General features: G+C 37.8%; 1 protein-coding gene across 5 annotated transcripts; it reads left to right on the top strand.

Annotated features, from left to right (window-relative positions):
• Window positions 1-1760: 1760 nt before the first annotated feature.
• ZNF207 (zinc finger protein 207) lies at window positions 1761-14336 on the top strand. 5 transcript variants are annotated; one of them, XM_060763947.2, is made up of 12 exons: window positions 1761-1952; window positions 5618-5744; window positions 5966-6104; window positions 8049-8219; window positions 8822-8897; window positions 9546-9646; window positions 10325-10482; window positions 11394-11483; window positions 12496-12738; window positions 13187-13349; window positions 13493-13676; window positions 13897-14336. In XM_060763947.2, exons 1-11 carry the CDS (start codon window positions 1912-1914, stop codon window positions 13651-13653), a joined length of 1470 nt encoding a protein of 489 aa, XP_060619930.2. In that variant the 5' UTR covers window positions 1761-1911; the 3' UTR covers window positions 13654-13676; window positions 13897-14336. The 5 variants fall into 5 exon arrangements, with proteins under 5 accessions (XP_060619930.2, XP_060619929.2, XP_060619931.2 ...); XM_060763946.2 differs by having other exon boundaries at window positions 13493-14336; XM_060763948.2 differs by having other exon boundaries at window positions 9546-9616; window positions 13493-14336.
• The last annotated feature ends 253 nt before the right edge of the window (window positions 14337-14589 follow it).

Here is a 14589-nt window from a genome sequence, read left to right on the forward strand (position 1 = left end):
TTTTTAAAGTTGCTCCTGACAGGACAAAAAGAAAATCCTTAGAGGATGAGAGGTCTGTTGAAAACTAGGCAAGGGAGGTTTATATATCTGTGGAATGTCCAAGGTGGGAGAAAGAACTCTTGTCTGCTTGAGGCAAGTGTAAATGTCGCAATTAGACACCTTGATTAGGATCGAATGGCTTTGCAGCTTCAAAGCTTGGCTGCTTCCTGCCTGGTATCTACAGAGATACTTGCAGGAACACCTCAGCAAGTGAGTCGGAAAATGGCAGGCTAAAGCCCAGAGTCTCAATCAGTGGTTGATACTGGATGAGAAACTCCCTCCTGGGCAAAAAGAAGATTGGGCGACTTGGGAGGCGCTGAACAGACTGCACTCTGGCACCACAAGATGCAGAGCCAACCTTAAGAAATGGGGCCCATGACATGCAAGTGTGGAGAAGAGCAAACCACAGACCACTTACTGCAATGTGATCTGAGCCCTGCCACATTGTGGCCGCATTTCCTTTTACAAACCTACACAATCCCTTTGATCTTCTGGAGAGGCCCTTCACTCGCTCCCACCCCCTTTGCAAGTGCGACTTGTGGGGATGAAGGAGAGGGCCTTCTCTGTGGTGGCCACTTGGCTCTGGAACTCACTCCCCAGATAAATTAAGCAAGCCCCTACCCTGGCAGTTTTCAGAAAGAGCCTGAAAACTTGGCTGTTCCAGTGTGCCTTCAATGATTGAATGAACAATAGTCCCCGACCTGACCAAACTCTGCATAAAATGCCTTTGGAAGCACTTTATTTTACCCGTTAGTGCAATTAAACCCTACTTCGTCCCTGGGATCCTCTGTCCAGATATACTACATTGCTCCCTCGCCCAGTATTTTTAAACTTTTAATCTCTGCAACTGGCCAAAGTATTCACCAATAAAAGACAAAAGCCCTGCGATCAACGTTCTGTGTTCAAACATTGTGATTTTATATTGTTCTGATGTGTTTATTTATACTGTTTCTTGTATTTTATCTTATTTTCTTATATTTTATTGTTGTATTTTTATGTTGTCCATTTGCATTGTTGTATTGCTGGGCTTGGCCTCATGTAAGCCGCCCCGAGTCCCCTTGGGGAGATGGTGGAGGGGTATAAATAAAGTTTTTATTATTATTATTATTATTATTATTATTATGGAGGACCTCCTTACGGCGACACCAGAGGCCAGCTTCTGGTCAAAGGAAATGTTGTATACATTTAGTATAATGCCAAGTTTTTAACTTTGTTTGTGATTTTTCTATACCTTATAAGTATATTCACAATTTGCTCCTGACACGAAAAATACATCAGTTGGTCTGAGCGTGCCTTTACACTGTAGACTGAATGTAGTCTGGTCCCGCTTCAACTGCCCTGCCTCAATGCTGTGGGATCCTGAGAGTTGTCGTTTTCACAAGGTCTTCAGCCTTCTGTACCTGAAGTCTGGTGCCATAGCATTGAACCATAGCAGTTAAAGTGGACTCAAACTGCCTTAATATCTATCTATCTACCTATCTATTATTCTATTGATGCCCCCTGAGTTACTAATCCCATGCGTGTGGAGATTTCCAGAGGGAAGCCAGGTTACACTGTCGCAGCTAGAAATACAATCACAACAACAACCACAGACCTCCTGAAGTGTTTCTGACGTCACACTTCAGTCTCACCGCAAGACGCCTCCACCAATCAGGGAAGGGGCTTCGAGAGTGACGGCACAATGCGTGACGTCTCTGACCCGACACTGTCCGCGCGCTTGCGCATTGCACTCTGGGAATCCGAGAGTTAAGCGGCGAAGCGGCCATTTTGTGGATGTCGGCGGAGAGAGCGGGAGGGAAGCCTTTGGTCTCGGTGTCGCTGGTCGTCGTCTGTTTTTCGAGCCTCGTAAACTAAGAAGCCGTCGCCGACGATATGGGAAGAAAGAAAAAGAAGCAGCTGAAGCCTTGGTGCTGGTATCCTTTTCCTCTCGGCTGAGGCGAGCCGCTCTCAACGGAGACAAGGCTTTGCGGCCTAGTTGTTTTCGGTTTCCTGTGGAGGTGGAGCAGCCTGCAGTCTAACGCCGCTGGGCCTCAGTTCTTGCTTGCCTAACTCTCGACTCGCATGGCTTATCCTCTTTGGTCATTTAGAGCCAACTTTATGAGTATTTCCATCCTAACCTCTATAAAATACATTATTGTGAACTTTAACCTAATGTTTTATTGGTTTTGGTGCCTGTCTTCCTTACGTGTTTTTAAACATATGCATCCTAATAGCATTATATTTTATCGCCGTTTTAACCATGTTGTACCCTGTCTTGAGCCGTGAGGAGAGACAGGTAGAAATAAAATTTATTATTTAAGTATTATCAAATTGATTCTCAAGATTTCAAGATGGAGTTTTATAAACCAGGGAGAAGCAGCTGATTCGTATTTTCACCCTATAATTTGCCACCTTTTCATATGTGTGTGTGTTTATATACATATGTATACATTATGTGCATATATATATGAATACACATGTATTTATATGCCCCAAGTTCATTTTTAAAAATATTTTTATTGTTTTATCATAGTTATTACATTTGTTATGTGTTTGGCTATAGCAGTTACATACTATTCAACACTCTTTAACATATAATCTTATTATTCTGCTTAAGCATTTTTTTTCCCACCACTGTGCTCCCCTCCCCCCATTTCAAGCCACAACTTTTACATATCGTCTGTCCAACATTTCAATTCTTCTTGTGACAGTAACTTTCCTTCTTTGTTTTTTAAACCATTTACAACAAATTTTCCCCATACAACATCAAAATCACTTTGTTTCCATATACCGTTTTTAACTTTTAATATACATGTAAGCTTATCATTTATTGCCAGTTTCCATGCTTCCTTGTACCACTCTTCTATTTGTATATTTATTTCTTTTTTCCAATTCCTTGCTATAAGCAGTCTTGCTATTGTTAATAAGTTTGTTATCGCTTCTTTATCCTCCTTTTTCAATTGTATATTGTTATATAATTGTATATATTATGTGCATATGCATGTATTTCTATGCCCCAAGTTCATATTTTTGTCAAGCAGCCATCCAGGTCTCTACCTCTTTTCCCCCATCATTTTGACAATTACTTAATTTTTTTATTATTTTCAGCAGTTTGCATCATTTTTTTAAGTAATAACCTGATAAGGTGATTTTAGTGATAGGTTATTTTCTTTCTCCTTTCCTCTGCACTGGTCTTTTAATATGTTAACTGTGAACATGGATAAGATTCAGAACGACTGTTGCAGAACTTTTAAGACTCGCTGGTTTCAGATGGGATTTTGTTGAAGATTGAAATGTGAAAGGCCTAGAACAGCATTTGTCAACCTGGGGTCGCCAAAGATAATCAGAAAACACAGTATTTTCCGTTGGTCAAGGGGGTTCTCTGTGGGCGGTTTGACACAGTTCTATCATTGGTGCGGTTCAGAATGCTCTTTGATTGTAGGTGAACTAAAAAAAATCTAATAATATTTTAAATTAAAATACATTCAAATCTTAGCAGAAATGTAAGTTTGTTTTAATTAGTTCTTAATTACTTTATTTCAATATTACTATCAAGTCAGTACAGAGTTTATAGTGTATTATTAGTTAAGCCTATTTTAATAGTAACTCTCAAACAACCTGAAACTACATTTATCTGGCATCAACCAATCCCCATGGGTGCCAGTTAACTGAGAGGCTATTATTATTATTATTAACCTTTATTTATACCCTGCTAACATCTCCCGAAGGACTAGATGCGGCTTACAAGAGGCCAAGGCCCAACACATCAATAAAACAACAGCATAGCAATACAACAATAAATAACTCATAAAGCAAAACAACAAACATTAAAAACAATAGCAATAAACATAAGACAATAACACCACGACGCATATAAAACTGAGGCCGGGCCAAATGTAATGAATAAAAATTTTAAAAATGCTGGACCTGACAGGTGACATGGGTAGGGTACTCTTAATATGTTTTATTCTGTAGCCTCATTTCTTATTTTTTCCCCTCTTACTCATCCTCCCTTCATTGTTAGGATCTTTCTGCAAACATGACAAAGAAATTATAAGGTATGAGAAAAAAATGTAAAATCAATAAAACTAAGCCTTCAGAAGTGGTCCTGGAAGTGAGTTGGACTCCTCAAAAACCTGTGATAAAATAAAAATACAACAGCGGTTTTCCCCCCTCCCTAGTCTTTTGTCATTGGAAGACGGGGGTGCATTTTTGAAAAATAAAAATAGGTGTGAAATATTAAGGAAATAGATCAATTTAATGCCTTATGAAATTTGAAAAATGCATTTATAGATTAAAGCCATTGCTGAATGCACTAAACAACTGAAGTGGGAGGAACCAGTAATTTCCTAAATCTGGACAGAACCACTAAAATGCTTTCTTTAGCCTCACTCAACCATTAAATTTTAGCATATTGATTGTCATGAAACTTAGGCAGGTTCAGACAGGAGGGGTTAGTGCTTGATGTCATCACTGTCTTACGTTACTTTCAGGGTCATCATCTTTGAATCAGACACAGACATAAAATGAGCTTACATTAATATTTTATGTATTGCATTATGAATGGAACTTCGTAACTGGCTTTAACATGCCTGAATGTTTAACATATCTGGCTTTTTGTTAAAACAGTGTAGCATATAAATCTCTTATCCTCAGTTCTCCACGAATTAGTCAGATATTTCTGTTTGTACTGAAATTTAATGTGATGTGAGACCCATTCTTCCTACAGGCTTCCTAGTATCAGGAGAGGACTTAAGGAAGATGTGTTATAGCCATCTATAAGTAATGTTTTGCTACTGATTCTTACCAAAACATTGATACCCCTTTGAACTTCACGCTTTTTATATATATATACAGGCATATCACTTCACATGTGAGTTACAGTCATACATCTAAATGTACAGTGTGTTTCAAAATGATGGACCCAATTTCAAAGCAATGTGTTTCACAATGGCAACATTTTACAGTTACGCAAAAAGTTATAAATAGTTTAATGAGTTTTAAGCAAATATGTTTTACAGCCGTTCTGAGCCAGAAACAAATCTAAAAAATAATTCTGCAAATGGGCAATATCTTATTAGGTCTTATATTGTGGGGTTGCTGTCTTGAACATGACTGGTACTGGAGGCTGTTTGTGTGTTGGGAGAGGCATCTAGCTGTAATCATGTCAAACTCTATGCTCTGCTCTTTCAAGGAATAAAGAGTTTCATTCCTGGGCAGGTCTTGGTTGCAGAGGTACAGCAGTTTAAAATCAAGTCCTTTAAAAAAAAAACAAACACCCATTATATGGACATTCTTTTACAGCCTTCAATGCTGTGCAGTTTTTAATCATGTGGTTTTAATAAGGAGGGGGGCATGTTAAAGACACGTGTTTGTAAACTGTACAGTGATACCCACTTGCTAATAAATGCAGCTTTGAAAGGTATCTGTTTCCACAGTCTATTCTGACTTTGTTCCATAGACCATTATTAGATAGGGCTGCTAGGAATTAACGGGCAATATTACTGGAAGACTCTTGGTTGTAGTAATTATTACTAATGTGTGTAATAAATTTTAGTAAGTATTGTGATTTAATGCTTTCCTTAACAATATGAAACAGGTATTGTAACAGGGATTTTGATGATGAGAAAATTCTTATTCAGCACCAAAAAGCAAAGCACTTTAAATGTCATATATGCCATAAGAAATTGTACACTGGACCTGGTTTAGCTATACACTGTATGCAGGTAAGTGCACAAGTAGATATTTTCTTGTGTTGGTCTGCTCCAAAGCAAAAGTGAAGTTTTACGAAGATTAAAAAAAATCATTGCCCTTTTTAATTACTGGAAATTGTATGTTCTGTTTCTAATGAACTAGTGCCAAACCTTCCTCATTAATCTGGGTAAATAATATGGCTAGTATTGGGGCTGGAATTAATATCATTGAATTATATTACATTTTTATTTAGGTACATAAAGAAACAATAGATGCTGTTCCAAATGCAATACCTGGAAGAACTGATATTGAACTGGAAATCTATGGTATGGAGGGCATTCCAGAAAAAGACATGGATGAAAGAAGAAGACTTCTTGAACAAAAAACCCAAGGTAAATTGAAACATTTTGTTTGCAGTAATCCCTAGCTAATATAATGCTTGAATGAGAATAAAATCACTTATTCATAATGTTTTTACTGGGAGCAGCTTAGATGGAGATCTAAAGATGTAGTGTCTTGTTTTCTCATATCAATGTCTCACTAATAAGCACCGGGATTGTGGCTCAGCTGGCTGAGTGTCAGCTGCATTAAGATCACTCTGACCAAAAGGTCATGAGTTCGAGGCCAGCCCGGGCTGGAGTGGGTGTCCAGCCATTGTGTAGCCCGTTGTCGACCTTTGCAACCCGAAAGACAGTTGCATCTGTCAAGTAGGAAAATAAGGTACCACCTTAAAGTGTGGGAGGCTGAATTTAACTAATTTATGAGGCCATAAAGAAAGAAGACTCCGGGGAATGTGGAATGCGGAAGAACTTCATCGGTGTCGTTGATGGACGATGAAAAGCAGCAGCTCCCCTGGCGGCCAGAAAAAAAAAAAAAAAGTTAAATAGCCTTGGTGTATTTGTCTGTATTTGTTGTCTGTCAAACTGGCATTGAATGTTTGCCATATATGTGTTTACTGTAATCCGCCCTGAGTCCCCTGCGGGGTGAGAAGGGCGGAATATAAGAACTGTAAATAAATAAATAAATAAATAAATAATATTATGAGCCTGAAGTGCACAATGAGTGTGTATGTTTCACATGGATATTTATTTTATTTATTATTTATTCACAGTACTTATATAGCGCTTTTCTCACCCCTGGGGGACTCAAAGCAGTTCACACAAAAATAACAGCAAAATTCAGTGCCTTACATACATAAATAGAAACTCAATCAACAACATATACCTAGCATAAAATCAATAGGACAATGTACCATAAGAGAAGATAAAAGGACATTTAAAACATGAAATATAAGAATTAAAACACCTAATAAAAGCATTAAAATCACATTATCCAACTTGTAGACGGGGCCATTCCAAATGTCGATTGCACATATTCCACATTTGCTTCTTGTACTGCATTACTAGTCAAAAGCTTGGTTCTATAACCATGTCTTTGTTCTTTTTCCAAAGGCCAGGAGGGAGGGTGCAGATCTAATGTCACTGGGGAGAAAGTTCCAGAGCCGAGGAGCCACCACTGAGAAGGCCCTGTCTCTTGTCCCCACCAACCGCACTTGCGAAGCAGGTGGGACTGAGCAGGGCCTCCCCAGAAGATCTTATGTGGAACACATGCCTCCTTTCCTCTCTTGGCAGTGAATAGTAGAATAATACAAATAAAAACTGATATCAGAGTCTGAAATGTTTTTAATTATTCTTTGAGTAATTTTATTTATTGCTGTTGTGTACCTTCAAGTTGTTTACAACTTTGTTTCCCTCTCAGGCTGAGAGAGTGTGAGCCATTCAGACTCAGTTCGTTAGAGTCCTAGTTCAATACTCAAGCCCTCCACCACGCTAACTCAGTTTCATTTGTGCTATGTATTGTTACCAGTTGATAGTTGTACAGTAGCCTTATGTTGCTCACACTAAAAAAAAAACAACATTTAATTGAACATCACATTCAAAGAGGTTGTATTAGTTCAAACTCGTTTGCTGTCATGGAGCCTGCTTATTTCTTCATAATAGAAGATTATGGTGCATCTGATCAGTAACTGGCCCTTGTTGGCATTTTTGGTTTCTGTTGTTTGGAATGGGTTCTGATTATTTGGTATAGGGAAGACATTGAATACTCCTGAAATTAATTAACCAAACATTGCTTAAAAAGAGTTGGAAAGCCACCTCTTTAAGTGCTCAAAGTGTTTAGCTTTCACCATAGTTTCTAGTATTAATAAGGGATTACCATGTTAATGAATGTATTGTATAGTTTGCCACTGCTCACAAAGTCTCAGGTAGAATGATTCCAAGATGGAAGGGGTCTAATAACAAATAATTGACATTAATCTGAATGTTAAACTCCTTTAGCAGAGAGCCAGAAAAAGAAACAGCAAGATGATTCAGATGAATATGATGATGATGAATCTTCAGCGTCAACCTCATTTCAAGCACAGCCTGTGCAACCCCAGCAGGGATATATACCGCCAATGGCACAGCCAGGTTTACCTCCTGTGCCAGGTGCACCAGGAATACCTCCAGGTACTGATCATTGAAAGACAGAAATAATGGAATGGTTATCTTAGAAATTTCTTCAGTTGTGAGGAACAGTTTTGTGCAACTATTTGAAATACAGGATATTTCAAAAATATGGATTAAAGTGGACTTTTGTAGATGTTACTTAACTTGTTCTTAAAGTTAAGTGTTTCTTACTGGTATCAAAATTGCGTATCTTGAGTTTCATTCTTGTTTTGTTCATAGCTTTCAAGCAGACTATGGTTTAATAAATTGGCAACTACATTTCTAATTTAACCAGTTAACAGCACTGATCTTGTTGGTGTTTCTGTAATAAGCAACCTGTATTTTGAAACTGAATTGTCCCTCCTTGAATAGTTTCATACAAATTGTGAATGGACTAAACTTTAAGGTGTGTTGCCAGAGCTGTGAAAATAGATTGATACACATAAGAAAAACAGAAGGATAAAATCCAGCGAGTATTCGATACTTTGATGTGTTATGGTAAAGATTTTGCTAACTTGTGTATCATTTCTTTGAAGAATTAACTGATATTACTGAAAAGGCTACATTGTTCTGTTTTGTTTTCAGCTTCCATATAAGTGATCATTAATTATTATGACTTTCAGGTATACCACCATTAATGGCAGGTGTTCCACCAATGATGCCAGGAATGCCTCCAGTGATGCCTGGAATGCCACCTGGGTTAGTATAAATTGTGGCTTCAAGAACTCTATTCTAGTCATGCCCTGTCATTTCAAAAAGGAGGTGCTTTAGTTTCTGACATATTACAGTCTATGGAGATTCGAAAAGCAGCATTGCTGATTTGCTGGTCAAAAAAGCATAAGGGTTGTTTAAACAACTTGGCATACATTAGACCTTTTCCTGATACCACACTTCATCTTTTTCCATTGGTGTGGAAGATTGATGTCCTAGGTGATGTTCTCTACTCATATGCACCTATTTCCCAGCAGTTTCTAGCAGTGAGAGTGGTGAGTTCAGGTTACCACGTCATTTTAGTTTCACTTTACTTTTAGCCCCAAAATATTGGGAGGCGTACATGAACATTTAAGTAAGCCTAAAAGATATGCCGCTGAATCTGATAACCAAGTAGTATTTCGTGTACCTACTCTCAATTCCCTTCTGTAACCCTGAATATCATTTGAAACTAGCCCCATTTCTCAGCCCTCCAGAACGTGTCTGTTATTGAGTACCTACTGAAAGATTAGGTAGGAATGCTGGCTGGCTGCTGAAAGCAGAATTGTTTTTACAGTTGAGGAATATTTCCCATTTCCTTGTTATCCTATGCTTCCCTATGGCAGGCTCCATTTTAATGCCCTTCGTATTTCACAGGATGATGCCAATGGGTGGCATGATGCCTCCTGGGCCAGGAATCCCACCTCTCATGCCTGGTATGCCACCAGGTAGGTCAGGAGTGATGAATCCCTACTGTGGTGAGAATTACTTTATTATATTTTTAAACTGGATTTATGGTTGGTAAGAATTGTGTGCATAGAAAACAAGGACACGATGGTGCTAAGATATAATGGTATTAAAAATACTGGCTAAAATACAGCGAAGGGCAACTGCCTGACTCATTATCCATCATTGGCAACTGAAACAGCTTATAAATAAATAGTGGTAAAAACTAATTTAGAATATGTCTTGTTTGTGCATGCATGTGTTTGCAGCTTTTTAGTCATTGATACTGAATTGTATGTTTTTAAAATTGGTCCAGGCTACTGTTGTCATGATTTAAAATTATCCCCATATTCACCCCATTAGCATTTGAATTGTATTTTTTTTTTACAAAGGTGGATGATGGTCCTGTACTTTAGCAGTACCAAAAGTTTAATTTGCACCTCTTATAATGGCAAGGATGAGAAAACCCCAACTCCTTGATCCTTCTTTACAGACTTTAGACAGTACAATTTTTTTTATTGAAGGGAGCAAAGCAAACTTTATTGTGCTGCTGTAGCTTTGTTCTAGGTAATTTGTGTGACCAGAAAATTTCTGCTGGGGGGAAAGACTGCCTCCTAATTTTTTTTGGTTGGTGTTCTTGCTAATAGATAAAGTGTTTCTTCATAGCAAATTTTTCAGAAAAGAGAAAAATATGTTTTTATTTAATACAGGTATGCCTCCACCAGTTGGTCCTCGGCCAGGTATGCCCCCCATGACACAAGCACAGCCTGTGTCTGCTCCAGGTGTTCTTAACAGACCTCCCGCTCCTGTCTTGGCACCAAATCCTCAACCTCCAGTCACTAAACCACTTTTTCCCAGTGCTGGACAAGTAAGTCTATGCATCCTTTAGTGTTGTTGTTTTCTTCTTTTTAACATTAATTGCAGTGTAATAAGGTGCTTTGCAGAAACACTTGTTCTCAATGTTCGTGTATTGTCTACAATGTTTATTCATACGTTGACAGTGGTTGTGGGAACCCATTGTGGGGGAAAAGCAGCATATTCTCAGTCACTGAAATGGATAGAAAGATTGCTTGGTATTATCTGGTATGTTGCACAGAACTTATTGTGAGATATATACTACAGCTTTGCTATTTACACCTATGGTCATTTCATCTTCTGCTCACTTTCTGGTTGAGGAACTTGATATTTTTTTCAGGCCAAAACTAAAAAAGGTTTTTATTTTATTTTCATGCAGAGGAATAAGCATGACTTGTGATTTTTGTAAGCAGGAGCTCATGATTTTTAAAAGGTCCTACAAAATAGTAGACATGTAAATAGCCTTAGAATTATACATTCCTGTTCTCTTAAAAAAGAATCAAAATTGTGTAACCAGGAATATGTCTCTTAACTTTTTTTGTATATTCAATTTTATTCATTTTTCATATTATTCTAAAATAAATTTAGTTTTCCTATCTTAGTGGTGGTGGTGTGGAGGCGATTTTAGATTGCTATGGAATAAACTTCACGGCTCTTGGAGTTAAATCATTAGCTCTTTTACGTAAAATGGAATGGTATGCATGACAGATTCATGCCCTCCACTTTGGATTTATTGTAAATGAATATGGTTTTACTACTTTTGTAACTTGTGTTGCAGAATTCTTCATAAAGTACTATTGCATTTTGAACTTCTGCAAGGCAGATAGTCATTTACAAAAAAAACAATCCAATATCCTTCCTCTCCGTTATTTTTCACACATTTATTTGGAGACTGTTTACTGTTTCCTTTCTTTTATGCTACAGATGGGGACACCTGTCACAAGCTCAAGTACAACTTCATCCAATTCAGAACTGTCCGCACCTTCTAAAGCTTTGTTTCCTAGCACAGCACAAGTACGCAGGAAGTTGCAGTTAAAATTGCTTTGCCAATTAACCCTTTAGACCGTTATGTAAACTTTAATGCCTAAACATAATCAGATAATTGTAGATTCCTGATTATGTTTAACTGTGTGCTCCAGTCTTAAATTGTTAGCTTCTAGCCATCTACAATATTTGGGTAACGGAAAGAAATTAAAGATTCTACATTGTGGTTCTAAAGGGTTAAAAAGAAAGAGCATGAAAGCAGTAAAGTGCGTTTTAGTGAGCATGGTTTATTTTTTCTAGTTCATGCTGTTAGTTCTGATGCATCATGATAAATGTGAGGGGAAATTGCATCATGCAATGAATCCCAACCTAGTTGCTTCTAGTTTGGAATTCAGTGGTGACTTCAAAACATGTGCTGTTTGCTTTTCAAAGCATTCTCTCATAAGTGAATCTAAGAGTTCTATACATTCAAATTATATTGTTTCCAGTGAGGAAAATATAACTTCAGAGATCATAGGAGAGAATAGTTTAGAACAGAAAAAGATATTTAAGGCTTCTCATAATATCAATAGGTTTTTATGCAGAGAATGCTTTTAAAATCATCTCATTTAATATTACAAATTTTGACACACTAGTGTTCTTACAAAAAACCCTTCCTAAATGTTCTTATTGTGACTGTAAATTCTAACTTATCTAATACAATTTTAAACTAATGCATACTAGAGTTGCCTAGTCTGTTTCTTAGTGAAACAGATCTTGAGCATACCACTTTATTGAGTGTGTCGTGTAAAATTCTGCAAAAACAATAGCAACAAATAGATTGTGCAGTTCGTTTTGCTTCTCTTGTGGCTTTTGATCTGCATCGTCTTTAATGTGTGTTCGGGGGGGGGTGTGGGTTAATTTTTTTTCAGTTTGCTTTTTGACATACGGCTGATCTTTTACTTTGGCTAATGTAGGTGTGCCAATAAACTGTACTGCTGTGGGGCATAATGTTTATGTTTTCAGTACATCTGTTCTTAGAATTTAACTTTGTGTCTTACAGGCTCAGGCAACTGTTCCAGGGCCAGTTGGTACAGATTTCAAACCTTTGAATAATGTGCCTGCAACTACTACAGAACTCCCCAAACCTACATTCCCTGCTTATACACAGTCTATAACTTCGACCACTAGTACAACAAACAGTACTGCAGCTAAACCTGCTACTTCTATAACAAGTAAGCCTGCTACTCTTACAACAACCAGCGCAACCAGTAAGTTGATCCACCCAGATGAGGATATATCCTTGGTAAGTTGAATAGGATTTCTGCTTGCTGCATAAATTGTCATTTCCTGACCAGTAGTTGTTGGATTATATACTACCTCATCAGCCAATTCCTTCCATATTTAGCACCAATAAAATGTAACATTGATGTATAATCAAAGTTCTGAAAAGAAAATACTCTTAATATTATGACCTGCTGTGGACTGTTTCATATCTATTGACACTTTGTATAAAGCAGCTACACAGATAATAAGTTGTGTGAATGCTACCTTTAAATTCTGCCTTTGCTGAAGTGAAAATATTAATTTATTATTTTCTTAACGTATGTTCTGTGATATTTATCTCAAAAGTTTAAATGTAACTGTCAAGAGCTTATCTGTTCAAGTTTCCTATATATGGCTTGTGTGCTGTGAGCTATGTTTGTGTTTAATCTCTCATTAATGAAATTCCCTCCATGTGCTTCTGTTCATAGGAGGAAAGAAGAGCCCAATTGCCTAAATATCAGCGCAATCTCCCTCGACCAGGGCAAGCCTCCATGGGCAACCCACCCGTTGGACCAATTGGAGGTATGATGCCACCGCAGCCAGGAATTCCTCCGCAGCAACAAGGAATGAGACCTCCAATCCCACCTCATGGTAATAACACATTAAATTGAGCTTTTTTTGAAAGCCTATGATACAATTTGCTTAACTATGACATTAAGTGATTTCCGAAAGCATTACTCATTGCAATATCGCTTAAGAGGGTTGCCTTACTTTTCTCACATCTTCTTCCGTAGGTCAGTATGGTGCCCATCACCAGGGCATGCAAGGATACCTTCCTGGAGGGATGCCTCCGTATGGCCAAGGGCCCCCCATGGTGCCTCCTTATCAAGGCGGACCTCCTCGGCCTCCAATGGGAATGAGACCGCCAGTCATGTCGCAAGGTGGCCGCTACTGAGGCTACAGCAAGTGCTCTAATAGGTTTGGAGATTAAACCTTTTCTCATCTTGTGCTGTTAATATAGCCAAGCTTCCATCAATTAAAACTCCGTTGTGACTTTTAGAAAAAAAATCTTTCCACATACAAGGAACTGTTGGACATTCTTATTTTACATGGGGAAAATTTATTTAGAGTAATAAAACAGAACCTTCCCTGATATTGCAATTTATACTGTATGGCTTCTTTTTCATGTTTCATCTAGGTTTTTAGAAGTGAAGTATAGTAAATATGGTTCGTTAAATTGTGAAGGCGCTGGAATTACATGAACATACCATCTTAAAGGCAAGTTCTGTAACCTTATGTTGCTGTTCGTAAAATGATGCCTTCACAGCACGTCATGTGCTGTTGGACTTCATGTCCCCAACAAAAGTTTGGTGAGGGCTTTAACTGTTACCATCCACTTGTACACTGAAGTCTGAACATGTAACAGTATTTAATGTATTTAGAGTTCCTCCTATTGCAGGGTTTATAAAATTGACCCACTAAGTTCATGTGACTTTCTGTACTGTTTAACTTCATTGTAATAAAATGAAAGAAAAACATTGTCTTTTTATTCATGACCAGCTGTGGACAACTGCCTGAAGGTTTGTACGAATGCATGCTGTGGTAGCTTATGGTATAATAAACACAAATTTCGTGATGCTCCATTGATATATTTGAATTATTTAAAACTTCCAAGTCACTACTTCTGCTGTAGCTGACTCCTGAATAAGTAGGCATAGACCTGTACACTTATTAACCAATTGTAGAAAATAGTCTTTTAAGAACATGGAATGAAGGGGACCTTGATAACTTTTCTGAATAGTGCAGCTCTCTTTAGACTTGCATAGGCCATCTCATTACAATATTAGCGTGCTATGTTTTCCTTTGTTTAAATGTGTTCTAAGTATATTTC

This window comes from Anolis sagrei, chromosome 2 (genome assembly GCF_037176765.1).
Source record: "Anolis sagrei isolate rAnoSag1 chromosome 2, rAnoSag1.mat, whole genome shotgun sequence".
NCBI lineage: Eukaryota > Metazoa > Chordata > Lepidosauria > Squamata > Dactyloidae > Anolis > Anolis sagrei.